This window comes from Eleginops maclovinus, chromosome 17 (assembly GCF_036324505.1).
Source record: "Eleginops maclovinus isolate JMC-PN-2008 ecotype Puerto Natales chromosome 17, JC_Emac_rtc_rv5, whole genome shotgun sequence".
In the NCBI taxonomy this organism is placed as follows: Eukaryota; Metazoa; Chordata; class Actinopteri; order Perciformes; family Eleginopidae; genus Eleginops; species Eleginops maclovinus.
In genome coordinates, this window is record NC_086365.1 from 7948078 (window position 1) to 7976073 (window position 27996).

Sequence of the window (27996 nt, forward strand, 5' to 3'; positions counted from 1 at the left end):
GTGGATATCATCCTCAGTTATGTGAGTTAAGTGTTGTTTTTTCCTAAGTTTGGAGTTTGCAAGACATTAATGTGACTTTAAAGACATAAAGTGCCACAAAGAGCACTTTTACTGTTGCTACTTTAAGTAAATGTTGATGCCAATACATTTGTACTTTAACATCAGTCAGATTTTGAGTGCAGGACTTTACTTATCACAGGGTATTTTACCAATTTAGTATTACTGTTTTTACTTAAGTTAAAGATCTGAGCATTTCATCCACTACTGAATTCTTCCTACACTGGTGAATTAGTTTTTTCTTCTGTTAACTGAAAGTCCAGCTCCTTATAGCCCTTCTTCTGCGGCTTCTGTATCCCCCCCAGCCCCCCTACATTAACCATCAATAGGCGTGTAATTCTGCTCCCCAGCTGCAGTGTAAGCCCAGGGCTGCACCGTGCTCTCGCTGCCTGTCTGTGATTATGTGATACACCGAGGCTGCGTGTGATCCTCAGACGGGATTCCTCTGCTCTTTGATCACCAGACACTCTGTGTTTTGTCTGTCAGGATGAAATACTGCGTCCCGTAGGGAAAACACAGGACGCTGGGACACAACAAAAACCTCTCAAAATAATGTTGGAATCCCAAAATATACTGCAAAATACCTGCATGCTAATATCTCAAAGGTGCTTTCATACAATGTGGGGATCAGTTTCACAGACCCTAAGGCAACATAGAGCTCAGGTTGGATATTTAACACCTGTAACATCGAAACAAAAGACACACACACACACACACACACACACACACACACACACACACACACACACACACACACACACACACACACACACACACACACACACACACACACACACACACTCAGGTGTTAGAGGACTACCTGCATGACCATCCTCTCCTGCTGTTTCCTGTCTCCTTCATTAGCTCCTGCTTAGCATTTCAAGGCACGCATGTGATGTTTACACCCTCAGGCTTTGGCTTTATTCTCTCCTGTAAATTATTTGTGCTCCCAGGTAGTTAATAAATCTTCCTAACAGTGCCTAAAAGCGCTTTGATGCAATAAAGAACATTTTGATCTTCATTTAGCATCCGTAGCAGACTCCACCTGCATTTCTTATCAGTTTTTCTGGATCTTTGGGCTCCAGGTTGCCCTTGTCAACAGGCATTTGACAACTAAAACTGTGGAGTTCATCGACTATATAAATAAAACATTTTGTCTTTATTAGCTGATAGTATTTTTTATTCAATGTTATATTCGTAATCTTTTTAACTACCCATTTTTGAGTATTATTTAAAGTTATTATTGAGTTTCGTGGCACTTTCGTGTAATTTAAATGAATAATTTAGGTAAAATACCACCTTGCGAAAAAGCTAATTGTTTAGCTGTGAAACTAACATTCCTCAAACAGAAACACTTACCTTTGTTCCCACGTTTAAAGTAGTTTTAAAACACACACACCCACCACTAGCTATACGCCTACTGCCTTTGAATTAGAACACACACACACACACACACACACACACACACACACACACACACACACACACACACACACACACACACACACACACACACACACACACACACAGGTAATTGCATCTTTGCTCAGTGAGCAAAATGACACATTCTTCAAAGTTTGACCTCTGACCTTTGCTCACCTCTCACCTCCTCTTGTCCCAACCTCTCGCATTGCGTGATTTAGAAGTAGTCTGATATTTTACTATGATGTAAAAGTACCTCGGTATTACAAACGCGAAAGGCCTGGAAAAGAAAACATCCTTATCAAGTCAAACATTTGAACTTTGATCTAAATAAGAAAGTGACATGACTTCAATGAATATAATTTGTATGGTAAGATGAAGCTTTAATTCATCTTTACACCTTGTTGCTTTGATGTTGCTTTTTATCTCCGCTGCCAGGACACATTAGTTAGAGCCTTTGAATCTGAATGAATGTTTAACCAGACCTTCAGCTGCAGATACCGGGGAGTAAAAATAGACATCACAGGAGACTAAAACCATGAGTGGCTGGTTTTTTGTCAAACATTTAACCAACTTAACTCCCAATTTGAATACAAATCTTATATCATTTGTTTGCAGGGAGCTTGTGCAGTCCAAAAAAGAGTTGTTTTTGGTTGGAGTAACCTTTACTATAAGTCGGTGCTCTGGTTTTATGTAGGAAACCTTCGGCCCTGCCCCTCCTTTGGTATGCATGTAATGTATAACTAAGTCTGCAGATCAGTAAACCACCGAACCACACCATCTCTCTCCTCCTGAGCTGGAACTAAAAGCTAAGCATGTATTTCATCCACGCTGTATGACTCCTCACTCTTTTTACTTTTCTGGAATTCTTTATTGTTGTAGTTGCTCCTCAATGAGAGCACAGCACCTCTGAAATGTCCATGGCATTTTAAACAAAGTATTATTGACAGAACTATTCATGGGTTGCCTAAATGTAATGTTGACTATGTTGTTTATTTTTGTCTTTCTCTGTTAACTCTTCTAGATTCTCTTTAATATTGAGGATGCAATATAAAGTGTTAAGATTTAAAAAAAACTCAATTCAAACAGCCATACACAATATACACTTGTATGTTTAACTTATTTGTGCTAAACATAAATAAACCATTTTAAATGTTTGTTTTAAGAGTCATCATTAGACTTTTAATAGGCAACTGTTATTCAGGACACAATGAACTTTTACTTTGCTTTTTATTTCAATTTCAACTTTGAACACATTCACACTTTTTGCCTAGTGTTTTTTCTATCTTTCCAATGGCTGAGTCATTTACATAGTAATGAAATGTGAATAAAATAAAATAAGTAATTATCATACATCATCATTTAACCCTTATACATCTCTAGAAATGAACAAAAACCAAACATAATTTACACTTTTACCTTGAAAGCATCAGTGTTTTTTTGCTGCACTGATTGAGTTTTTTACTAAATATGAATTAAAAGTTTCATTATTCTCTTCAAGCCTTTGATGAACATAATACTGGACACAATTGACAATTGTTTTAATCTTTTAATCTCCCCTGCTGTTCCTTTTGTGCCCTCATGTTAACAGCTTCATGGTTACAGTACAGTGTCTGCATGAGAGAGAGGAGCTCCCAGGAATGTGAGCAATGTTTAACTATAGGGGCTGCAGCCAGAGAGACTGGAGGGCACTTAACACCAGCGAGAGCATGTGAACTGTAGAGAGAGTGAAACCTGATTTCCCACCTCTCTGTCTCTACACATATTTACATTCATGATATGATGTCTACATGTGTCGTATCTGGGGTACCCTAAAAAACACCCAATATAGCGGGACACATTTTAATGTACACCAGTGTAACTCTCTTTACTCTACACACCTGAAACTAACATTATGGATATCATTTCATTTATTTTTTTAACATTGTCATACTTTGTCAACAAATTAAATGACTCCTATAATATTAATATAATAATCCACATAATTAAATGCATATTCATGAATAAATATGCAACATAATCTGGTATTTTTTACAATAAACAAATACGTTTAAATACACATATAGAGTGTTTGTGTGTACTTTATATTTGATGTTTGTTTTTTTTGCACACAAGCTGCGGTCTCCTGATATTTTAGACTTGAGACTACTTGATTTAGGCAAATATTATAGTTTGGATTGGAGAATTATGCAATATTTGATATAGTTAAGGCAACACTACTACTTGCTTAGGTTTACATTTGGTTAAAATGACAAGTGTCAAAGTGCAAAAAGCATCAATTTTAACCTAAAACTTGTTTTGTTGTCTTTGCTCTCATTCCGTTTCCCACTGGAGGTTTTAGGCTCAATATGGCAGCTGCTTATCTGTGTTCTCTGTGTGTTTTGGATGGATTTCTTCAGCATTTAAAGGGCATGGTGGTGGTTTGGCTGCCTCAGATGTGCTATATTTATTTTTGGTCCCTTTCTCTTTTTTGGGGTTTTAAATTAGAGCCTGTCCATCTAAATCTTGGAGCTTGTTCCCATTGGTACTGAATGTGTGTGTGTGTGTGTGTGTGTGTGTGTGTGTGTGTGTGTGTGTGTGTGTGTGTGTGTGTGTGTGTGTGTGTGTGTGTGTGTGTGTGTGTGTGTGTGTGTGTGTGTGTGTGTGTGTGTGTGTGTGTGTGTGAGTGTGTGTGTGTGAGTGTGAGGCTGAGGCTTGATTTAGTGCAGATGTATCGTACATTTCACCCTGCAGCTGAACCTGCTTTTCTGATGCTTCAAGCCCATTTATTTGCAGCTGGGTGGGCATTTATATGAACATATAATTTAAAAAATCTTTACCATGCATGTTAGGAAACAGGGTCCTTAAGTATCTGAAAACAGAAGGTGCACTACTTACTTTTAATTGTCTCTGTGCTCAGTGATAGCTTACAGTTGTTGGCCCGATACAAAATATCCTGAAAACACTGAGAGTAAAAACTCATAAACTCAGCAGCTGGCCCCAGGTCTGCTGACAATGTACTCTATTATAAGTATTATAGGGTTTTAGAATGTTTTTTATTCTTTATTGTTGTTTTATGATGCTGTCATGGCAGCATACAGGCGCTATAGGTGCATGAAAGCTACGGAACACATGGAAACCAAAATATTAAACCTTATTAGTAACACACTGAACAAAAGCACTAACAACTCAGTTGCAGTGTGTCAAAAAGACAGCTCAAACTAAGCTATGTACACACAGTCATCCATTTAAATCATCAAGCAAAGATTCTAGGTTATATAAAGAATAACAAAAATAGAAAAGAAAATTACCAGCCATTTGGGTTACAGAGAATATATATTTAACTACACCCATTTAAAGATACCATTCAATTTCAGTTGAAAACACCTTAAAAGACAAGGGTAAAAAAAGACATTTAGCTTTATGAATGATTTTCCTTTCCCCGATGCCCTTCAAGTTAAAAGTATTTTTACATGAACTAAAGTGCCAAGATAATTAAAGAAAAATCAGGGGCTCAACAAAGTGATCATAGTTCAACCTTAGGGGACCATGAATGTTTTTACGGCCTCTTTTTAGGTTTATTAAGCAGACATTTGCAGAGACTGCACAAAATGACCATTAACAAAACACTTTTGGCTTCAGCTAAAATATATATTTTTTTAGATGGGAGCAATTTAGTTTTGTGCTCAATAGGTGCAATAGGTTGCTGCAGGTAAAGGCTGTTGAAACATGAAACAAAACACAATGTATCCATCAGTGTAAATGTAATATGCATGCAATCAAACATGACCTCCCACCAGCAGGATACGTCCTGTTCCACCCAATAAGAAGGGTGTGTACGTTTGCCTTAGCAATTAAACATACATTCACAAACACACACACAAAATGTGTCAGTCCAGCCGTAGCTGTTAACTGCCTTTGGTGTCTGTATTTTTTGTTTACTTGATGCATGCAGGGGTAGCAAAAGCATGTGGCAGAGGATAACACTCAGAAGGTTAGCACTAGTTTGTTGCCTGTTGATCGAGGTAAGACACTGCTTTTTACTTGTTTGTTTCACCCTGAAAATATATGTTTGTGTCTAATTATAGCAGGATCACATCTGTTTGAACTGTTGGTCTCTAACTGATCTTTGACCTTTTATTTTTAGGACTGTGGGTAGCTTTATTCTTGTCAGTGGTGTGTTTTTCAAGCTTTGTTTTCAATTTGCTGAGGTTTGAGGGTGAGGAGAAAGAAACCTCTCATTTTGCCTCTGGGCTTCAAATGTCAGCAGGAAGTGCAGGAAAGCTGCAATCTTGAATCTGCTCTCTGTGTTTAAGCATTAAAGGAAACATGCTGAAATAAATCTGCTATTGTTTTTAACTTTAGAAAAGAAAGGTTGGACTTTGTGGTTTTCAGTTGTAGTACACAGTCTTTATTGTCTTTCTTAATGACAGATAAATCAATGTTTGGGATTGTTTTGCCAAACTCGTATTTCCAATTTAAAGAATAAACATTCATGCTTTTTCTGTTCTTTTTGCAACTGGCATTATGAGTGCTTTTCTGCTGTTGAGAAAGAACTATGAAATATCAATAGATATTTTGCTATTGGGTAAGATAAAAAACAAAACAAAAATGCTAAAGAGAAATCCACTTGTTTCACTCAAACCTGACATTAAGGCGCTGATTGGTTGTTGAGCTGCATTGGTTGTGGCGTCATTAAGTCTCATACATCTGATTGGCTGGCTGCTCTTAGTGGGCGGGGCCTTACTGTAGCCTCGCTGTCACACAGATAAGTTAGACCATACATTCAACAGTACAGGGTGAGGCGTTGGTTAACTGGAGTTACGCGTGGGATTTTCTTCAGTCCCCTCATCGAAATTCACAAGTTTTTAAAAGCTCTCAGCCCTCCTTTTTTTTTTCACACGTTTTGTTTCTAGAAAGGGTAACTTTTGAGTGAGTGTCCTGCCATGCCGGGGGAGTAAAGCGAGTGTCGGGAGAAGAGGATTCCGTTGAGAGGATTTTCGAAGAGGAAACCACCAACTAATGCTATCACAACCAGGCGTGTGTCCCCGTATTAAGCTTGTTTCGAGTTGGTTTCAGGCTAACAACTTGTCAGTTTTGGGGGTTTTGATGCAGCCGTGTTTGAGACAAGGGGTTTTCTCTGCAAATGACGTGGAATAGCACGATGAGCAGTGGCTACAGCAGCTTGGAGGAGGACTCCGAAGAGTACTTTTTCACGGCCAGGACATCTTTCTTCAAAAAACCCTCAGGCAAAGTCACAGTGAACAAGGTAAAAATGATACCTACCATTCTTCTTGTCAGGAGGACACCTCTGTAAGCTGTTTGAGTCTTGTAGAGGTCAGGGTTTCTTATTCGGAAGGGGGCGCCGGTCAGAACTACATTCGCAATATTAGCAAATGAATATGACTTTGTTGACTACTAAAATAAAATATGTAATACAAAGTAAAAGCCACGTTTCAAATATGTACTAGTTATACTTGAGTTCGGCGTACATGAAGTATAATAAATCGCCATTATTTAAATTAAATCATCACTTTTAAAGTCCCTTCACCTGTTGTTTCCTCACCCAACAGAATCGTAACAGGGCCAGTGAAAAACTGAATTGAATTAAGTTTGTAATTTGTGGATGATGTTTTGCCGAATTAAGCAGAGACTATATATTTGTACATTTCGATTTTTTTCTGTTTGACCTTTTTAAAATTGGCTGTCCTACCAACTAGGAAACTTAAACCGACTGAAATGTTGCGGAGTGCTGGTTTACCCGTTTTGGGAATGTTTGCATATAAACCAGTTTGTGGCTTAATCCCCTTCTGACAGTTGCGGGTTTAGCCTACATTGCACTTGACAATAGGTTGTCTAGTTTCCCCTCTGTCGGAGATAGTAGTATTAGCCTTTTGAGGTATTTTATAGGGATTGCATATTAAGGAAGGCCAAATGTAGGATTGAACCAACAACAACACATCTTAAAATACAGAAGTAGAAGATCAGCAGGCAAGTGGTTATGGTACAATTCAGGCAGTGGTATCCCCATCACATGAGCCCATCACAGCCACTACCTTGTGACCCATTTGACTTCATCCCAGAGTTTAAACTGCACTAATAAAATAATGCAATCCTGCTTAGATTTCAATTTTTTTGTGAAGGATTTCCTTTGCCTGCAGACTGAGATAATTAGGTCTAGACTGGGCTTTGGATTTGAGTTAAAACAGAGTCATTCAGCATTATCATGTCTGGGCCTTGAAAAATTAGGTCACTCTTTAGGTAAATACTGGTCTTCTAGTGGCTCTCTCTCACGCTGACCCACTTGATCACACACACACACACACACACACACACACACACACACACACACACACACACACACACACACACACACACACACACACACACACACACACACACACACACACACCTGGTTTGTTTCATGCCTTCAAAACTGGGCATACTATAACATAATTGTGCTATTCTTCTTCTCTGCCCACTTAGTCTGTGTATTCGTGTGTGTTCGTGTGTGTGTGACATGCATTGCTTGCAGATTCTGCAGCAATGCATGACCCTTCACTTTTCCATGACATGCCCTTAACGTAGGTCTTCATTCCTCATGGATGTGTATGTGTGAGTGTGAAGTGGATGCACAATGTAGCCCATACAGAGCTGGAGGAGAGGTTGTGACCTGTAGTGTCTCAAACTCTGGCTCCAGACCCGAATGGGACGCTGGCTCGTGCATGGTGGTTTCCCACATGCCAACTGTAATTACATCTATAGAAGAGACGTGTCCTTTGGGAGAAATGTTTGGGTCTGCTGTATTAAATTGCTGGTTTACCATCGGAAAAATATAAGATTATTGTCAGAGTTGATGGCTATTTATGTTTACCACTGAGTTGTACTTATTGTACAGCAACAGATTAACTACAATACTGGACGTGGAAAGGCTAGCATACTGTATATTTGAGAACAGTAAACTTAGTAAAGCTTGTAGTGAAATGAAATGGAAATGAACTATGACTATTGGTCAGGACATCATGGACAGTTTACAGTGGAAAAATTCAAGAATTAAAACTCTCTGGTGGACGAATGTGACTTGTTTGCAGATACAAATGCATCTTTTATAAGCTAGACGTTTCTTCCTCTTTTTCTTTACCCTCCTATAATGTAACAAGGCACTTGACATTCATTTTGACTAAAAAAAGGGGTGACTAAATGTTATTTCTGTTCTACTTGAATCACAGTGTCTCCCAGGAGAGATTTCTCTATTAGATTCCAGGCCGTGCCAGTCTCTAATGTCTGAGGAAAGTGAAGTTTAATAAGCTTGAGTGTAAACAGAGACGGACAGACTGACGGCGGATAAACTGATTCAGGATGGTCAAACAGGGAAATGAGATGTAATACTGACCAGAGGAAGAGGATTTATCTGTATCACACACACACACACACACACACACACACACACACACACACACACACACACACACACACACACACACACACACACACACACACAGCCTTGCCCCCACTTGCCCACTCTTCCACCTTCCAGTGAATGGTGTTTCTGTGGGGAAATGTCATGTCATGAGCAGTTGGTCTGTGTGTCTCGTGGAAACAGAGTAATCCCACCCAGCCCCCAGGACACACGCATACACACACACACACACCCATATACACTCATCACTGGACAGCTGCTCATCTTCAATTCAAATCATCATCGCACATTGAACTTTTACTTTAGTTGTATTCAGCATTTTTTAGACATGATGTTTTGAGATCATGATTCCACTGACACTGACTCTGAATTAGTCTTAGAGTATATTTCAACCATTTATGCAACTGATTGACAGAACAATTAATGTAAACCAGCTTTAGAAAAACTTTATATAACTTTAATAGCCAATTATCACTAGATGTTAAGGCACGTTTATTTTAACACCACTTTTCATCCACATATAGACTAAGTGGTCTACTTACAGTATACATCAGGTTCTGCGCTGCTGTGTGTTATGATGTGTGCAGCTGTTTTTCTTCCTGTACGTCACACACAGCACAGAACATTTCATCTTGTTTAACAGAAACAGTGCTTGTGCTGTGTCTGTGTAATGAACAGACGTCAGCAGTTGGTTCTTCACTTACTCAGCTGACCATAAATAAGTTAATATACAGGCTAGAAGTGTACGGTTTCACAGTGGTGTCCTTACTACAAACTTTATTGAACCTGGTCATTCATTTGGTTCCAAATTCTCAACAATCTTAACACAAATCCAAATTCATTTAATGCTGCTCATTGATTATCTAAAAGACCATTTGTCTGTCAATATACCTGGGTGGGGTTTTACAATATGGCAGTTTTGGATCTCGTGCTCGAATGTGTTGATGATGTTTGATTAAAAACAGAAAAATGGTTTGATCCAGGGAGGAAGTTTGCTTATCAAGAATTTCCTGCAGACTTGTATGCAATGATTTGGTATGACAAGGCAATTTTAGCACAACCAAAACAAGGAAAAAACAAGTGAATAAGAGTAAATATTAAAATGATATGGAAAGTATATATTTGTGTTTCCTTAATTTGACCTAAACTCAAAACTCATATTGGACAGGTTGCTGATGTGGCGGCCAACATCTTTGAAAATTGCGACATTGTGCATGTTTCCCATAGAGCAAGTATTTTGATGAGATCCTTAAAGATATCAAATATTTCTTGTTATTATATAAAGTATGTGCATGTGAAACATACATACGGCTACTTGTATTTAAATAAGATTGAACTTGAAAATGTGAGCTGCTTTTGAAAGGAAGTGAATGGTTTAATGCGCACAACCCTCAGTTCAAACAGTTCTCTTTATGCACAATGGATTTAATACACCGTCTGAAAAAGATTACCTTGAGCTATATATCACGAAGCATTACTTTATGGCATTCTGTGCCTTCCATAAACTTCCATAAACACTCATTCGTTGCTTTTTTCGAGCCTTTTTAATCAGCTTATGATTTGAGCTGCAGGTTTACACGACAGCATTACTGCGGCGGCATCAGAGCCACTGTGTGTTTCAATCTGAGAAAGGAAGCGGTGTTTCCTCATGCAGTAAGCTGTCATGTTCCCGTTTTAAAAGGACACCAGTGTTCCCAGGAAATATATGAAGCTCAGGCTTTGTTTGCCTTTCAAATGACTTCATCATAACGTACAATAACACCGTTTGTTCTTCCTCCCCCGCTGCTGACCGATAGATTGATGGTGCAATATGTTTACCTCACCACGCCCTCTCTAGGTGCGTTTTGTGATGTTTGTTTATTTATCCGGTTTAACCGGTGCTTCTTGTTATGTTCTCTTTGGAGAATTGTGTAATCTCTGCACACATGAGGTCATTTTACTGTTGAGCAAACGTTTACCTCCTTATCTGTCGCTGTGGGAAATTTACCTCATGCTTTTTATCTGCAAGGGCGACTGATAGACAGACTGACTGCCACGCTATAGACAGATTCAGATCCGAGCTCTACTGCTTTTTCTTTTTCCTCCTCTTTCCTCTCACATAGTCAATGACATCATCATGTGGCTCATTGTTTGTGTACACTTTTGCAGACTAACTTGTAAATCTGTTTCTCACACCATTGGAACCTTTTTTATTGGTTTTTTCATTTGTTTTTATCTCCTGTTGCACAAGATTATAACTTTTGACTCATTTCACACCAGCATTTAAAGCAGATGAAGTGGGAACAAAGTGGTCTCCAGTCATCAAACCCCAGCCTTGTTAAATCTTTCCTGTCCACTTTGGCATATGAATCCAAATCTGCTTTTTGTCACATTCTCTCTCTCTAAATTTCCTTCCTCTGTCTGTCCAACCTCACCCCCTTTTTATCACCTCCTCACCCCTCCAGCCTCCTCTCCTCCCTTCATCCTGGTTCCTCCTCCATTGTTATGTCACTTCCTGTCCAGCTCTCTTTCCTGTATTCTCAAAACCAATAAGGCCACCCAAGACTCGTTGTTGTCAAGTAGCTATACACTTGTAGCTCTCCTCCTGACACAGTTTGTACTCTTGCAGCTTTTTATATGGTGTGAATTTGGTTCCAGTTTTATCCTTGAAGCAGCTTTCTGTGTGGTTATCTCTTACTCTGCGAGTTCAAGTCGTTGTTGTTGTCCTTGGCCGACTTTTGAAGCTTACTCAAGACTATTAGGAAACATCCAGTGCTGCAGATTCAACTGATGACCCACTGAGCATCGCACCTATTTTTAGAGCTATAAATTCATCAAACCTGTCTTTATTTCCCGTCAACAGACCTCAGTGTTGTTGGAGACTGTAACAGGATGCTGGATGTGTTTATTGAACACAAGGAGAGTGAAATAGGATTTCACAAGAGTTTGTCTTTAGTCTTAAGTGATCATAGCTTCCTCTGTAGCCACAGAAAGACGCCACAGGTTGGTGTTCCTGTATATCCAGCATCATCTGAGTATTTATATGAATTACAGTCGTGTTTAAAGTAGATTTCAGTCAACCTTCGCAGTGTTTGGACTCACAACACTGCCATGCCAACCGTAAACACGGTCTCTTCTTTTGTGTTTGTGGTGTCGATGTGGCCCTTGGTGATTGCATGAAACTTCATCGACTAGTTGGTACTTGACTAAAGTATGTGTTTAACCCCATTAAATATAACGTTAACATTAAGATTTTGCCTGCAAGACATATAGAAATATGTCTCCGAGTTCGATGTGTCTTTATAGAAGTTAAACTGTGTCATGTAAATTAACATTTGAATGAATGCAATGATTTGTATTAAGGCATACATATATCTGCCTGCGTCAGGGCTATTTTTATATTCTAACAGGAATTTAATTTACATTTAATTAGCATAGTTTGCAACAATGGGTTTTTTATTCCGGTAAAGTAAGACTTTTTCTGCAAAAACAATGAAGTTATTGTGTTTCTATTGTTATTGGCAACAAACGTCCTCAAAGTCCTTTTTACTTAAAGTTTAATGGTGTCATTTCTTTAAGAGAAATACGTTAACAAGGGAACCCGGATTTACAGCAGAATAACTGACAGCTTCACCTCAGCAGTAAAGCACGATATCAGTCCATGTTGAGTGCTGGAAACCTTTTGCCGTGTGATGTTTCGACGCTGCTGTCTGTTGACTGCAGGTTACATAACGTGTTTTATGAGACTGTTTTTGCCTTTGCCCTCTTGACCACCCGCTCTTCCAAAAGAAACATAAGTGGATTGTTCTTAACTGCGTAGCCCTCGCTATCTCTTCAAACAGATCCGGAGTGCTTTTAAGCATGGAAACACACACACACACACACACACACACCCCCCTCCTTTAAAAGCAATGGTCTGTGTTGTATAATAAGATAAATCGTCCTTTGAGAGGCACCTGCGTCATGGAGAGCATGGACTGTTTGTGTCTGAGAGAGGGAAATCTGGAAGAGTTCAGGCCTTTAAAATATCATCCAATCTATGAAGAGACGCATAAGATAGGATTTGAATGTAAAATGAATCCACATTTTTCTACTTGTGGTCAATTTCCTGGTCTCCATCTCTAGTTGTAATTAAAACACTCTAACACTCATTTCCAGCAAGATGTATCAACCATGACATGTTAGTGTCAGCACGATAGTAATTGTCTATTTATCCAACCCTTCCTGCCTGCTCACAGCTAATCAAGCCTGTGGACAGATATGATTAATCATGCAGCAGCTGCTTTAAAACAAACTGTGTACTGTACGGCTCTCGGCCAAATACCCTCAACAGGTGGTTAAGGGGTTTCTGTACCCTCCCCCTTTCTCCCCACTTTCCTTCCCCTCTGAAACTGACCACCTGTAGCATCCTCTCACGAGGTCAAAGGGCATCAGGTGTGGGATGTGGTAAGCTCACACTTTATTTTTTATTTTTCATCTTTGGTCGCTTTTTTTAATCCTTTTTATTTAGTTTTTTCCACAACCTTCGATGCAGAAATACTGTATGTACTGCTGATTACAGAATATCAGATACATCAATCAAATAATTGTGTCCGTTTGCTTTGGCTGCTTCTTATTATTATCAAATCATTTTCCCACTGAGGATCTAGAATAATATACTAATGGTTTGGTCTCTAAACGGTCAGAATAAAGTCCATCTTAGTTTCAGAATGTCTGGTTTGAATTGTACAAAACACTTTTCTCAATTACAATGTAAACAATGATCTGTTTCATATTGAGAATCAAATCGATTTTGCAATATCAGTCATTATACTTTCCATTAGTTTTCCAAAAAGTGCAGCCCTGCAAATCTGATCTCCTTGTAGAGAATTGAGATGGTTCCCGCCTGGTCTCCTCTGTGTTTATATAATTCTTAATGAAACGTGTGTTTTAGGTCTCTAATGTTGCCACCATGCTCTGAAAGTTACATACCCGTCCTCACTTAGAGATCATCTGGGAGCAGTTTGGCTCCCAGTCAGGCCATTATCACCAGACCACAGCATGCTCTGCACATCAAACACAGACCCAAAACCGCCTCAAAGCAGAAAGTGAGAGTCTGGATGATGATTATTGACACGGCAGGTTCACTGGAAGTGTGTGTTGATGTGAGGAAGACCACCTTCTCAGAGGATTTGAGGTATTTTAATTTAGGAGCGGACATTTTTGGTGTGAGTTAATGTTGTGGTAACAGAGAGCTGTTTTGGGAAATCCTAAAGGTTAAGGTGTGAGCAATGTTTCTGTTGAATTAATCATAGTAGGACAACTATGAATGTTGTGTGAATACATAATTGGATGTTAGATCTTTGCACAGGGTTGTATCAGTGTATTTGTTGACAGATGAGAAATTCAGTGAGGTACATTATTGCCATTTCACTGTTTGCCCAACAGAGATGAACCTGAAGTACATGTTCAGCGTTACGGCGTGCTTAGTACATCTTAAGACTCGTTTTATTGCTGGAAAAATGTCTCACTCAAATGATCATTGAGGAATTCTGAGAAGGAATCTTGTAATCAGTGATTCATTTTTCAAGAAAAGAATGACGGCATGAAATAAATGAGAACCAACATAATTGAACATTACAATTCATTTCTTATTTTAAGAGTTTGTCTTACAAAGTTCTGCTAGTTTTGTGAAGCAAGACGTTTATGGTATAATGCAATAAAATGAGATGTGTTTTAAATAACGAACAAAGGTTTAATGTAAAAAATGGATAGAATAAAGAAACAAGAAATGTCATGATGATATAAATGATGTTTAGTAAAAATGAGTTAACAAAACACTGACCAAATGTATTGTTGTGTTATCGTACTAACATAATCATTGTTGTGATTTTACAGCAATACATTCAGGCTCCTCCGCTGGATAAGTTCAGTAAGTCAAGGCAGCACCATGCCTTGACTTACTGATGCCTAGGTATATGTCAATGTTTATTTATGAGGCAGATTTGAGCAACCACACAATTTAAATGGCTTTCCAATAGAAGTATTGGGGTGTATAAATAAACAAACTATAGTAGTGTGTTGTGTCCTAAAGCAGTGGTTTTGCTGTGAATAGCATTCCTCACATTCCACTCATCACAACATGCATAAAGTTACACACACGTAATGACGGAGTACACACTGCGCAAAATACCCATCAGACTGTATGTCATTAGATGTCTCATGGTAAATTCCCACTGCTGAATTACGCTCACATGCACAATGTAGTACATTTTCTCAAAGTGTATATTCTATTCCACAGCATTCTGAGTGTATATTGTACTTTTGGATTTTAAAAGATGATGGTTTGATTACAAGAATACATACTTTATGTCCTTATCTTGATTATTTTAATGATATTGTATCTTGCACTGTGGAGGTGAAAGATACAATACTATAGCTTTTGTGCTTATGGAAAAATCAATCCCTTAAATCTTTGAATCTACTACTTTAAGTAAAGGCTCTTTTCACCATTGTCTTTTGGTAAAGTTTAGTTTGTGGGTTCTGCATGGTGCTACATGCTCATTATTTAAGTATGCAGTGGTTTTTAACATGAGGATTTGGCTCGCGGTGGCTGGATCTCTCTCAGTCTGTGTTTTGGCTAGCTTGATGTGGGATTATGTGTGTTTTTCTGTGTGTATAGGCTCTCTTTAAAGGGATTGTCCACTGTTGCAGAGGTGACTAAAGAGAGAATTACAGTATAGTCATCATCACACACACACAGACACACACACATCTCACAGGTATTGTTTCCTTTATCAAGCCACATTCAGACTCACCTCCTTTTGACATCCTCACTGTGTCCATTGTACCACAGAAACAACCTGTAGTTTCCTGATACTACATATGTAATTTAAGACTGGTTTCTTCTTTTCACACAAGCTTTGAAAACTCGAGACACCTTGCATTAAATGTAGAACTATTGACAGATTTGAATTTATCCAATCCAAATACCTTTAGATTCAAGGTGTCGAACATAAATGGATATCATCAAGAAAGTTTTACACTTAAGATTTATTGTTGTGTTGTTGCAACAGCTGAATTGCTCATGAGTACAGGAAAGAACGGGCGTCTGTAAAGCTCATTACACCCAGAAATGTGTCAGAAGGATAAAGAGGGACAACATTGTTATTCTTACCCTCGCCACTAATTTGTAGGTGTTAAAATAATAAAAAGTAGCATGTTGGCATCTGTTATTATGTATTTGGCTAGCATATTCACATGTACAGTAAGCATTATAACATATAGACAATCATTATGTCGCATTTGTTTGTCAGTGAGCCCTTGGGCGTCATGTTCCCGAGAGAATTGGTTATCTTATCTACAAGATCAGTGCCACAGTATCGCCCTCGTACTATATTCTTGTAGGAAAACCCCTGTGTGCGAGGGTTGGTCATTTTCTTCATGCTAACATATTTGCAGGCAGTTGACAAGCGTTATAAACACATGTAGTTCTGTTTGATTCTCACACTGCTGGGGACTGAAGGGCATTCAGTAATAAAGTTGTCAGATATGACTGATGGTGACGGACTTTTCTGTTGCTCCATATCTGACTCACAGAGGCTGTAGATGGGAGCAATGAAACCTCGCTTTCAGTATCATTCATTAGGGTGTTTTGTTTGCTAGCTTTTGCTTTCTTTGGCTACATTCCTTAAATGATCATTTGTCTTTTGTGGCTTTTAAGGAGTTGAACCAAGCCATTAAACAACTGCTGACAAGGCTGTTTATGAGATGGAAGTTGCTGTTGTAAGACATTGGAAAATTGGTCTAGGAGTGCCTGTAGTGTGGCAGTTTTGTAACACAACATTATTCTTTAGTCATTCAGGAACTTTTAAGGTATTGAGCCATCTCCATAGACGTGTGTGTACATGAATGTGTATGTGTCCACCTGGCCGTACTCTTCTGCTCTTCATTAGGTTTGTTCATGCATGCGTTTTTACAATTGGTAGCCCAGAACCAAATCCCAATTGATTTATCGTCTTTTATTACATCAAGTCATTAATCTTTGTTAAAGTCCAAATATTCGCTGCGTTCAGTCACTTAAATGTGAAGAATTTCTAGACAGTGAAATATTAATCTGAAAAAAGTTAAGATCTAATAAAAACAAGTTAAAGCGCTTAGTGTATGACCTGTACGTGCTGGTGTTATGCTTTCTGCAATAAAACTCACCACGGGAAGTCACACACACACACACACACACACACACACACAAGGTCAGTCATGAAGTTTCATAATCTCAGCCCACACACACACACACACACACACACACACACACACCACTTGGTCCGTGGCTCAGTTGTTTTGTTATAACATTGTGTGTGTGTGTGTGTGTGTGTGTGTGTGTGTGTGTGTGTGTGTGTGTGTGTGTGTGTGTGTGTGAGCTGGCTCCATTTTTCAGTTTAATGGGAACATTTCTCAGCAGGCTTCATTGTGAGTTGACCATGAAAATAATTGGATAGATTTTTAATGTTATATCTCCATAGCAACCAAAATGACCACTGCTTGACTTGTAGCTAGAGTTTACAAAGAGGCAGCTATAGTCTCAACACGATGTTTGAATATTTCTAAAGCTATTTCCCTTCACCTCTTGCCTTCCTTACATATTTCTTCCCCCTTCTCTTTTCCTACCTTCCTTATTTTGTTTTGCTTGTGTCTTCTTCTACTTCCTCACATGTTTCTCCGTTTACCTCGTCTTTGTTACTGTTTCTTAAGTTCATGGAGGACGACCACCCAGCCCTGTAGACAGCCTCCTTGTGGTTTGAACCATAACTTGTGTCGAGTACTCCGCCGTGCATGTCTCCATGTTGTACTCACTGAACCACTGAGAAACATACAGAAAGTACCTCAGGGTGATGTAATGGGTCCACTGTGGTTCACATCATTGTGTGGAGCCTGTCTTCATGTCTTTGTGGTTCAGCTAGATTAGTCTGCAGGTTTCAATTCTCTATTCTGAAAAGACAATTGCATCATTTTCCTCTTTTTCTTTCTTCTACAGAAACAATGGTATTAGTAGTATTGCACTTAAGTACAATTGTGAAGTAGTTCAACTTGAGTATTTTATGCTGTTTCTATTCCACAACATTTTTGCTTTGCAAATTCAGGTAATAGAGAATATATTCCACCAATTAATACCGATGTACTACCATGGTTGAACACTTTTTGAATAACTATACAAAGCGCCAAAACAAAAAACCCTGGTCGCCGGTTCAAACTTGAGGCCCTAGAAGTTACCCAGATGTAAATGAATGGTGGATATAAGAGTAAGGTTATAGAGATGAGACAGCTGTGTTTACTGAATAGCTTACACAGTGGTTGGCACTATCATTTAAGATCTATAAAAGGCTTTAACAAGGCTGCACTGTGTCTACTGTATGAGCGTCCATTAACTCGGGAATGTCCTCTCAAGAAGAGGAGTGTTTCTGTCCATTAGCTGAGGGTTGTCTGTTATACGTGGAGGAAAGGTGTGAGCACTTCCACTCTTACATTTATGTGGCGGTTTGCTTGTGCATGAGTGTGTACCCATTAGTGCAGGAATGCTTGGAGGAAAGGTGTGTCCAATCTCAACTTCCCCCCGCGGACTCAACAGGAAGTAACATAGAGAAAGGAGGGGGGGTTGGGGAGCGGAGGATAGGAGAGTGGAAGCTTAATGATGAGCTTAAGGGTTGAAAAACTAAGGAAATGTCTTCAATATGCATTGAAAACAGAGATGGTTAGAGGTGCTTATGTTGAAGGCTCTTTAGGGTGAAATGGAGCATTTCTGGAAGTTTTATTGAAACAGTTTTTGTTATTTTACAGAAAAAGTCATTAAATTGCAACAATTTCAAAGGAAGTTTTTAGTGACATTTGTTTTGTTGCCAAACTAAAGTGCACATGAGGTCAGCACATCAAGTAAAAGTTTGCTTTTACATGGGAAGTACAGTGTTAAATAAAGATAATTCATAATGATGTCGTACCTGAAACGATTAATTGAGTGTCCATTGCCATAAATTGTATTAAGTTAATATATTTCACTATTTTCCTTAAATGAATTTGGCAAACTGAGAATATCTGAATGATCGATAAAGATATGCAGAAGAAATTAAGTATCCAGATACGTATTGTCTGTATAACTGGCACCAAATATATTGTTTTAGTCAAGTATCAGACTCATTAAACGTAACTAAAGATCTCGAGGTCAGACTGGCCGAGGATAAGTATAGCATAACCAGTATAACTCGGATAGAGGAAGTAAGTGTACGCATGGACAGAAATACAATGTCTTTCTGTAGGGTCGATAAAGTCAGCTAAGCCTAACCACTGTGTTTAGTCTACCCATAACACACACACAGACCTCTGCTGCAGGGTCCATTTAGCTGAGCTAGGTGTGTTTTGACTGCACACACAAACACACATTTACATGATGATGCCATCTGTTTACAGACGGTGGATGCAGAACAGCGTGACAGTGTTTAACAAAGGCAGGAATGCTGCAGGTGTCTCACACACATTCAGACTGAACTTTAACCACCAGAGTTATTCCTGAAACGGCAGCAGTGACATAGGGAGATAATTATAAAACTTAACTTCGGGTCGGTTTTCTATTTTCTGTCTCATCACTTTTTATTCTCCATTTCTCTTCTGCTTTTTCCTGCTAGCTCTGGTACCAATGCAGAGTCTGTTCCGTTTTTTGATGGACATCTGCTTAATGCAACAAGTGCAGAGACATGAAATCTTATTATTCTTTTCAATATTGAATCAGATATTTCGAACTGTCAGTATTGGGCAATAGGAGAAACCTATCTTCATTCATAACAGGATTAACTTCCAAAATATGTTCTTTTGTACCTCTTACTCCTCAGCATTCAAGGTTTGAACACTTAAGAAACCATATGTACCTGAAAAGGCACCAGTAACTCAGGCTATTGTTGTTTTTTAGGAAAGTATTTACATGTTTTCATCCAAACGTATCAAAAGATGACATGCATCAGGATTTTGGGATATGGATATAAAGTATGCTGATCTTCTGTTTTGTGTACAAATCAACTTCTTCATTTGTCTCCAGAATTCCAGCTCCTGCCTTTTCTTTTCCCTCTGTCCTCTTTCTCCCCTCTTCAGTGTTGATCTTCCAGCTTCAGTGGGAGGATTCGCTGTGCTCCTAAATAAAACCATGACCTCATGGTGTTGTAGCTCCGCTGTGCTCTGCTCCTCTGGTTTGTTTGGATTAAGATGCTCTTACCCTCCCAGTTCCTAGTAACATTCTCCACCCTGAACTGGACACACTCGGTATGCACACTCATGAGGGCTAAAATTATATTTTTGAACATCACTATTGGTCAGTATTAGGAGCTCTGATTTAACGGGGTGAGGATTCAGATGTATAACAAGCACTCATTCCTGTTATTTCAGAATACTCATACCAAGTACAAATAAGCCATATACCAATAAACAGATGGATGAGTGACTTTTCCCCCCTGCGGAATAAACAGGAAGCAACTTCAAAGTAAAGGCAGATAATGTAGGTTGGAAGTCGCTTACTCTACGAGATCTTCAGGTTTAGCTTCTTACCTGTGCACACACATTTCTATTTATTCGTCTTTAGTCACTCTTTTCTACCCACTCTGTCTTTGTGTCTGTGCTAGGTGACAGATGATCTGCTTGTCACTTCCTTCCGATGATACGCTTTGACTCATCAGGTGATTACCGTGAATGTGGAAAATCCCCTCAGTAGAAAGCTGACGTCACCTTTAAAAAAAAAAAGGATTTTCCAGATTACCCCAGGAATATCATCGCCTCCGTTCAGGGTGTTATTTATGTCTCAGTGTGCATGTGTTGAGCAGATTTGTTGAGGTCCGATATCCTCGTCCTTTAATCCGGAAGAGTCAGGTTGACACATGCACACAGTGAGGTCACCGCACTCAGGAATTAGCTTTATGCAAAAGTACTGGCTTTACGTTTCTTACATTTTTGAGATTTTTAATGGACGTGTCTGCACCAAATTAGTTTACCTCCATGATCTAATGGAGGATATTCTTTGATTTAAATCAGAAGAGCCTCTGAGACTACATTCTGTAATAAAACTGACCTTATATTATTTAGCATCTTTTTGGTGTCGAGCTTCCAAATTAAACCCATATATTAAGGATACATTCTGCAGTAGTTATTCATCACATCTAAGGCTGATTTAAAGGTATATTTTCAATGAATATGTCGTGAAAAATACCCATTGAAACCTCCAATAAAAATGTCCAAATTAGATTTTAAGTAAATCAGCGTCGACTTACCTACCTAAATAAAGTTGTGCGCTGATTTAGAAAACTTTCCAAACTTTTAATGCATTTAAAGATCTGAATGCAGTCTTATGATCCTGTTGGAATCTTCTCATGTATTTTGATATGAACAGGGATATAAAGACGGGATTTTTCCTTTGAATCTGAAATAAACATCCATTTCTGACACGGACAAACAGATCTGCAGTCTGCTTGGTCTCCTGCTCTTGGGGTCATCAAGTTCTCTTCAAATCTAATCCAAACGTCTGATAAAGGACTTGTTAAACGTTGCAAGTATTTCTCTTGATCTGGCTCACTGACTGGCATTACATTGTTAGGAGCTCTGCAGAACTGTGTGTTTGCACACGCTGCATTGGCACCTTGTCTTTCCCTTGAGCAGTGTGTGTTTTCCATATAAGGGTGTGTGTGCCTTCAAAGCCTCCCTGGATTCTGCACTATGTGTTTGTGTATGTGTGTGTGGTTTTTAATAGATGTAGAGGAGTGCTGCACTATGCCCATGTAAGCACACACTACACTGGAGAATTAAAAGACTGCATTGGCACACAGAAGATGTCTTTCAAATGTCGTATCAGTTGTTTTGAGTCTTTAAAAGCTGTGAGATGATGTAGCTTTCACCATTGACATGTTGTAACAAAAAGTAAGATAGTTAGTAGGCCTTTTCTCATTATCAGTTCACTTATTTGAGTCTATTAAGTGAAAGAAAAATGGCTTCCAAAGAGGGTAAAGGGTTTTTATTTTGTCCCAAAAAGTTCAATGGAAATGCTGAATCCTGCCAGTATTTTCACTTTTAGATATTTGAGAAAGACATTTCATCAGCCGTTAAAAGGCCCTCTCGACTATTTCTTCTTCTAAATATATATATTTGTTGTCTTTATGTGCCGCTTTTTTCCTGAAACCAAGCTCCTGCATGCTCCGACTGCCTGAAAACATTGTTACTGTCTTTAAGTCAGAGGACAGGCTCTTTACAACCGATTATGTAACACTGGGCTTTATCTTGTGACCTTGATTATGTGTTTCTTGGTAGCTGTAAAACGAGGGCTGGACTGTGTGTGTCTGACCTGGTGTCACTCACGTTAGCATGCTTTGACATGTTTATTTCTGGTCTTTAAAGATGTTTTTGTCTGCACTGTACACATGTCAGTTCATCCTCTTTATCTAGAATCTCTATCAGCTGACGTCTGTTTTTGACCTCCTCCCCCCTCTGGCTGACTTCAGTCCTCACTTACAGTAAAGCCTCTTGTGTGATTTGACAAACATTCTGCTTGTGCTTTACAGTATGCAATCTTAGGTTGTACACACTGTTAACATCCACGTGGCCGTCAAACTAAGTGGTAATTTAGTCTTTCCTTTCTTGCATTGTTCAGTTTCCTGCAGGAGATTTCCATGTTTTGTCTAAAATTAGAAGTCAGTCGCTCAGCATGGGACACAGATTGGGAATTTGTCATGCACTGACCCTCCAGCAGTGAAGGATTCTCTTCACATTTAAAGTCCGTGAAAAGATGATTTGTTTCAGAATAGGAGGAAATATACACGGTGCTAATATATTCCTGCTGCAATCTTTGACACAAGTTGTATATTCCATCAAGAAGGTATTTGAAAAATGTGATTTGTAAGTTGTTTTTTACTCTCATTGCACTTATTAGGTTATCTCCTCCCTCCTTATTATCATATAAATGGGCTGGGTCACATGACAAATGCTCCATTTTACCATAAAGCACTGTTGAATAACCAAGCAGACATAAAACAACTTATTCTGCTTTCTGCCGGCTTCCTGTTATGGTTCGCCTCCCAAAGGTAAAAGAAATCTAGTCCTCTTTGATCAGATTCTGTAAAGACAGCATTTATTTGTCTTGCTTTTTACTTGTCAACCAATTTGAAAATCAACTTATGTTTGTTATACTTTCTCTAAAATGTTCTTGCTTCTCTTCTGTTACAAAAACAGCTTGGGTTTCACGTTTCCTTTGAACACGCAATTGAAAACTATTTCATACATTATACAAATGCACCTCAGCGTGTGGAAATAAGTTCCGTCTTAGTCTTTTATGATTCCTGCATTCATGCACTGGAAGTTAGCAGTGCTTGGAATGTGGATTTGTATTATTAAATAAAATTGTGCTATTTCTTATACTATGCAAATTAGAGAAAATATAGAACAATATAAGGAATGAGGACCTGCATGTTAGGGCTTTGCAGGAGAAAATTGTTAACACCTGGAAAAGAATAAAAAAGACTAGATCCAACAAATATATGGACTTGTGCATTGTGGATGCCTAAAAAAGAGATACATATAATCACAAAAAATAAAACAATGGACAGAAATAATACATCATTTGATTCAGGAGGATATTTGTGTCATTGTGGGTGATTGTAAAATTAGGTTTGAAGAAATTGTGACAAAAAGATGACAAAATACAACTTACTTAGACTCTTCATTCACACAAAATGAACTCATGCAATCGTGCACGTGTGCCTCTGCTATTGTCTTTACAGAGACTTTATTGTTTTGATAAACTAAGTTGACTTGTGACTTACTCATCGTGTCGTGTTTCCTTTATTCTGTCAGGATGCGGAGAAGGAGCGAGAGCTGCGGACGGAGTTCAGCAGGGAGGAAATCCGACAGAAGATCGAGCAGTACAACTCTCTGACCAAAGACTTGCTCAAGATGACACTCGTAAGTGAAACACACATACAAACAAATAAAAACCTTGATATCCAGTGGAATAGAAGGAGTATTTTACTAAAGTAGAAATAAAATACTGAGGATTATCAGGAAAGTGTATAAGAAGTAAAAGTGCTCATTGATCAAAGGCGAGTCCATCAAACACACTTACATTTAAGTAATAATGACATCCAAGGTTACAAACTGAGTCTGTATTAACTTACAGTAGCTGCAGCTAACAGAACCTTTTAATAAGCCAGCTCAACATGTGACACCAGATGACCTTTCATAAATCAACTTATCTACAATTTCAAGCAGATCATCAAAACCTATCCCAGAGACCATCCTGAAATACCATGTAAACCTGTGCAGGTGTTTGAAACGCTCTTTTAATTTGTTAGTGTTTGTAGATATGAATAAAGAGTCTGCTGGGTTTCTGATGTGAAGGTGTGCTGCTGTTTCCAGCTTGCAGCATTCCTCAGCGTTCACATCACAGCGAGGTTATTCCTGCCATTGTTCTCCTCGTACTGTTTCCCTTGGCAGCGTCCAACATGTCTGCAGTCGAATTCAAAGCCACAGGGCAAACTTGAGCAACATGTTGAACCCAGAAAAAATAACGCACTCCAGGCGAAGTGGAGGCTTCTTGTTGTTGGATCGTTACAACTTAAGAAAATAACATGTGCTTGTTTTTATAGAACGCAAGGAATAAAGTTAGTTCTTTTTTATTTTAACTCCATTTAGTTTTCTTGGTTTTGCAGTGGCATACAGCTGTTACACCAGAGCATATATCAACCGCATCAAATCAAGCTACTTTGATTCTTTAACATGTCTTCCTGTTTTTCGATTGGAAGTGGAAAGGAAAACATCCAAAATGTATTTTTAGATTCAGTTTGTCTGTAGATTTCTCCTACAATCACCAGATGTTGGCATTAAATGATGCCTAATTTACATATTTCAACATTAAAACTATTCATATAAACATGAGACGTTATAATTGTAAAATAAAACATAAAATAAATAGAGTGTGTGTCTGAAAATACGAAGCTATAGTGTTTACGGGGGTGTTGACTTTACCCAAAACGTTCCTTGTTATTTTGACATGTTTTTGGTCTTTGTGTCGTTATCGCTCCGTCTCTGATTGTGCAGTTTCTCTTTGTCACCCTGTGCAGTTGACTCTGTTCATACTGATCTCGTTTGTCTTCTTGTGACCTTCACTCACACACTCACACACACACACACACACACACACACACACACACACACACACACACACACACACACACACACACACACACACACACGGGATAATGGGATTAAGATGGTCTTTCTCCGTCTGGAGCCATCTGTCTGGGTTTACTGGGTGAACTGGTTTCTTCTGCAGAGATCATTTAGCGTGTACATCTAGATTTTTGTTGTGAATAACTTTCTTTATTCTTAATTAGTCCAAGGTTTTTGGGGGTTGTATTTTTTTTGTATATGATCGGTTAATTAAGTCAAAGCTCTTTTCTTTTCTCTATTTTCTGTATTCTATTCTTTCCTGAAGTGGAGCAACTGTAACAGAGCCTAACTATTTCCCCCCATGGGAAAATATCAATATTTGTTGATATATTCTCCATATTTGATGGACCTAAAACTGCATTGTCAGGCTTTTTTGTATAGAAATATTTGAAAAGTTGGTGACTGACTTGTTCATACACGTTTGAAGCTCTAACCATACCTCTCTGATTCTCCCAGAATCCCACTGGTGTGTATACTGGTTTCATCAAAGTTCAGCTGGACCTGAGGAGGCCGGTGACAATGCGGGGGGGTCAGAGAGGAGCAGGAGGGGGGCTGGTGAAGGATGCCTTCTATCTGCCCCGCGGAGTCACCAACACCCTCCACATCAGCTCCAATAACACCGTCAGACAGGTGGCTAACACACACACACACACACACACACACACACACACACACACACACACACACACACACACACACACACACACACACACACACACACACACACACACACACACATACACACACACACGTCAACACAACCTAATTAGGATCTGATGACATACTGGTTGAAGTCAGGGTTCAGTGAATTCTGGCAGATGTTGAGGTTTTATTAAGTTTTCTCAGTTTCTGACATTCTCTGCAGACACAGAAACTATAGTTTAATTAATGGCCGACACGTGTCTGTTAATTAAAAATAAATAAGCTAACTAAAGACGTATCCAAGGTGAGCAGGATGTATTGCTTTTCAAGCACTAAGAACATTTAATGGGCTTTATTTAGGGCACAGATAAAAAACTATTTATCAATACACATCACATCAGTGTTGTTAGTTTTTTAGTATTTAACCGTGTGTGTGTGTGTGTGTGTGTGTGTGTGTGTGTGTGTGTGTGTGTTCAGGTGATCGTCGCCCTGCTGAGCAAGTTCACAGTCCAAGACAACCCGGCCAAATACGCCTTGTACAAACGCTACCGCAGGGAGGAGCAGGGTAAGAGAGTGTGTGTGTGTGTGTGTGTGTGTCTGTGTCTGTGTGTCTCTGTGTCTCTGTGTCTGTGTGTGTACTGCACTTGAGACCGGAGACGGTGTGTTTCATTCCACTCACATCAAGCTCTGTAACAGATGCTTTGGGACTGCTGACATAGTGTCAACTGTGTGTGTGTGTGTGCTGCGTGTGTGTTTCTGAATGCCTCGCCCTCCTGCAGGGCTCTCCCCACTACGAAAAGCTCACCAGGAATACACACACACACACACACACACACACACACACACACACACACACACACACACACACACACACACACACACACACACTTTGAATTAACAGCTGTTTCAAAACAGGGTTTCAAATATTATCCGTAGCATCTCCAACAGCAAAAAGATGGACTGTATGATCCTTCTACTATAAAAAAGTGATTTAAAATGACTCAATTAGAGTGAATGCTTTTTATATCTTATTTAAAGTCACATTTATAGAGATGTTGTGTGTTGCCTATGTGCGTTGGTCTGGTGTTCACCTCCTCACTGGAGCCATACAGTGAGACTAATAAAAGACAGGGTCTAGACAGACAGCAGATGTATGCAGGCTACATACGGTCGTATTAAAACTTCCCAGACAAAAGTTTTCATTCAGCTCATTAAACACAGGGTACTGAAGAAATGTCCTTTAGAATCAGGACAAGACAAACTGACTCTGGATGTCTGTCTGAAAGAAAATGGAAAAGAGCCACTGTTATTTTAAAACCTTTCCAGATTGCAGCAGCCTTGAACCCCTTTCTTCACTGTATTCATGCGGTGGTCTCGTCCTCCACTTCTATGGAGTCGGCACATTGTGTTAAACATGTGTTTTGTGTATGAAATAATAAATACAAAATAACTCTTCCCTGCTCTTTGCAATCAGCCTGCAGTTTAGTCACAATTCCACTGAAATGTTGTTTGCTGAGTCATTCATGGCTCTGCAGTTGTGCTGAGGATGCAGAATGTGATGTTTTCACAGGACCTGGTTAGTGCAAAAAGTGATTGTTAATGAGGCAAGGGAATGTGTAAATCACAATGTCACATCAGTTACATGATTTTGTTTTCAGCCGAATTTGTTAAACAGTGTGTTATGTTTATTATCTTATTTAAAGCTTAGTTTTAGTGACAGTGAAGAAAGAAATATTTACAAAACTTTAGCAGCACTCTTACATTAACACATGTAAAAGTCCCTTGCCAAACTGATGATTTAATAAAAGAAAATGTACCCATATAATTGCAAAAGAAAAAAGATATATGACATTATCGTCCCTAAAGTGAAGTGTTGTTGTCCTCTTCTGGCAACATGGCTCTCTCTCTCTCTCTCTTTCTGTTTTTGTAAATGACTGTGGTTGCCATTTATGTGCCGCGCCCATCCTTTCATCCTCTGCCATGCATGTTTATATGCACACACAGACACACACACAAAATGCAACTGCAGCGACCACATCGGTGCCTGCATGAATGTGGCTTGCAGGACCGCACATAATGTACTGCCTTAATTAATGTGTGTGTGTGTGTGTGTGTGTGTTTCAGTGTATGTGTGTAAGCTGGCGGATGGCGAGCAGCCGTTGTTTCTGCGTCTGGTGGCGGGACCTGAAGCCGACACGCTCAGCTTCGTACTGAGAGAACAGACCGGAGAAGTCTTGGTAAAAATATTCATCCACATTCATCACCTTTATATTTAA

At 39.0% G+C, this 27996-nt stretch overlaps 1 protein-coding gene across 1 annotated transcript in view; it reads left to right on the forward strand.

Moving 5' to 3' along the window:
* The window catches only part of rassf3 (Ras association domain family member 3), a 45887-nt gene that overhangs the window by 13738 nt on the left and 4153 nt on the right, over positions 1-27996 (forward strand). The window contains exons 3-6 of the mRNA XM_063905037.1: positions 23705-23812; positions 25535-25708; positions 26198-26285; positions 27845-27957. Coding sequence (XP_063761107.1) covers positions 23705-23812; positions 25535-25708; positions 26198-26285; positions 27845-27957 — 483 coding nt within the window. The remainder of the gene's footprint in view (positions 1-23704; positions 23813-25534; positions 25709-26197; positions 26286-27844; positions 27958-27996) is intronic.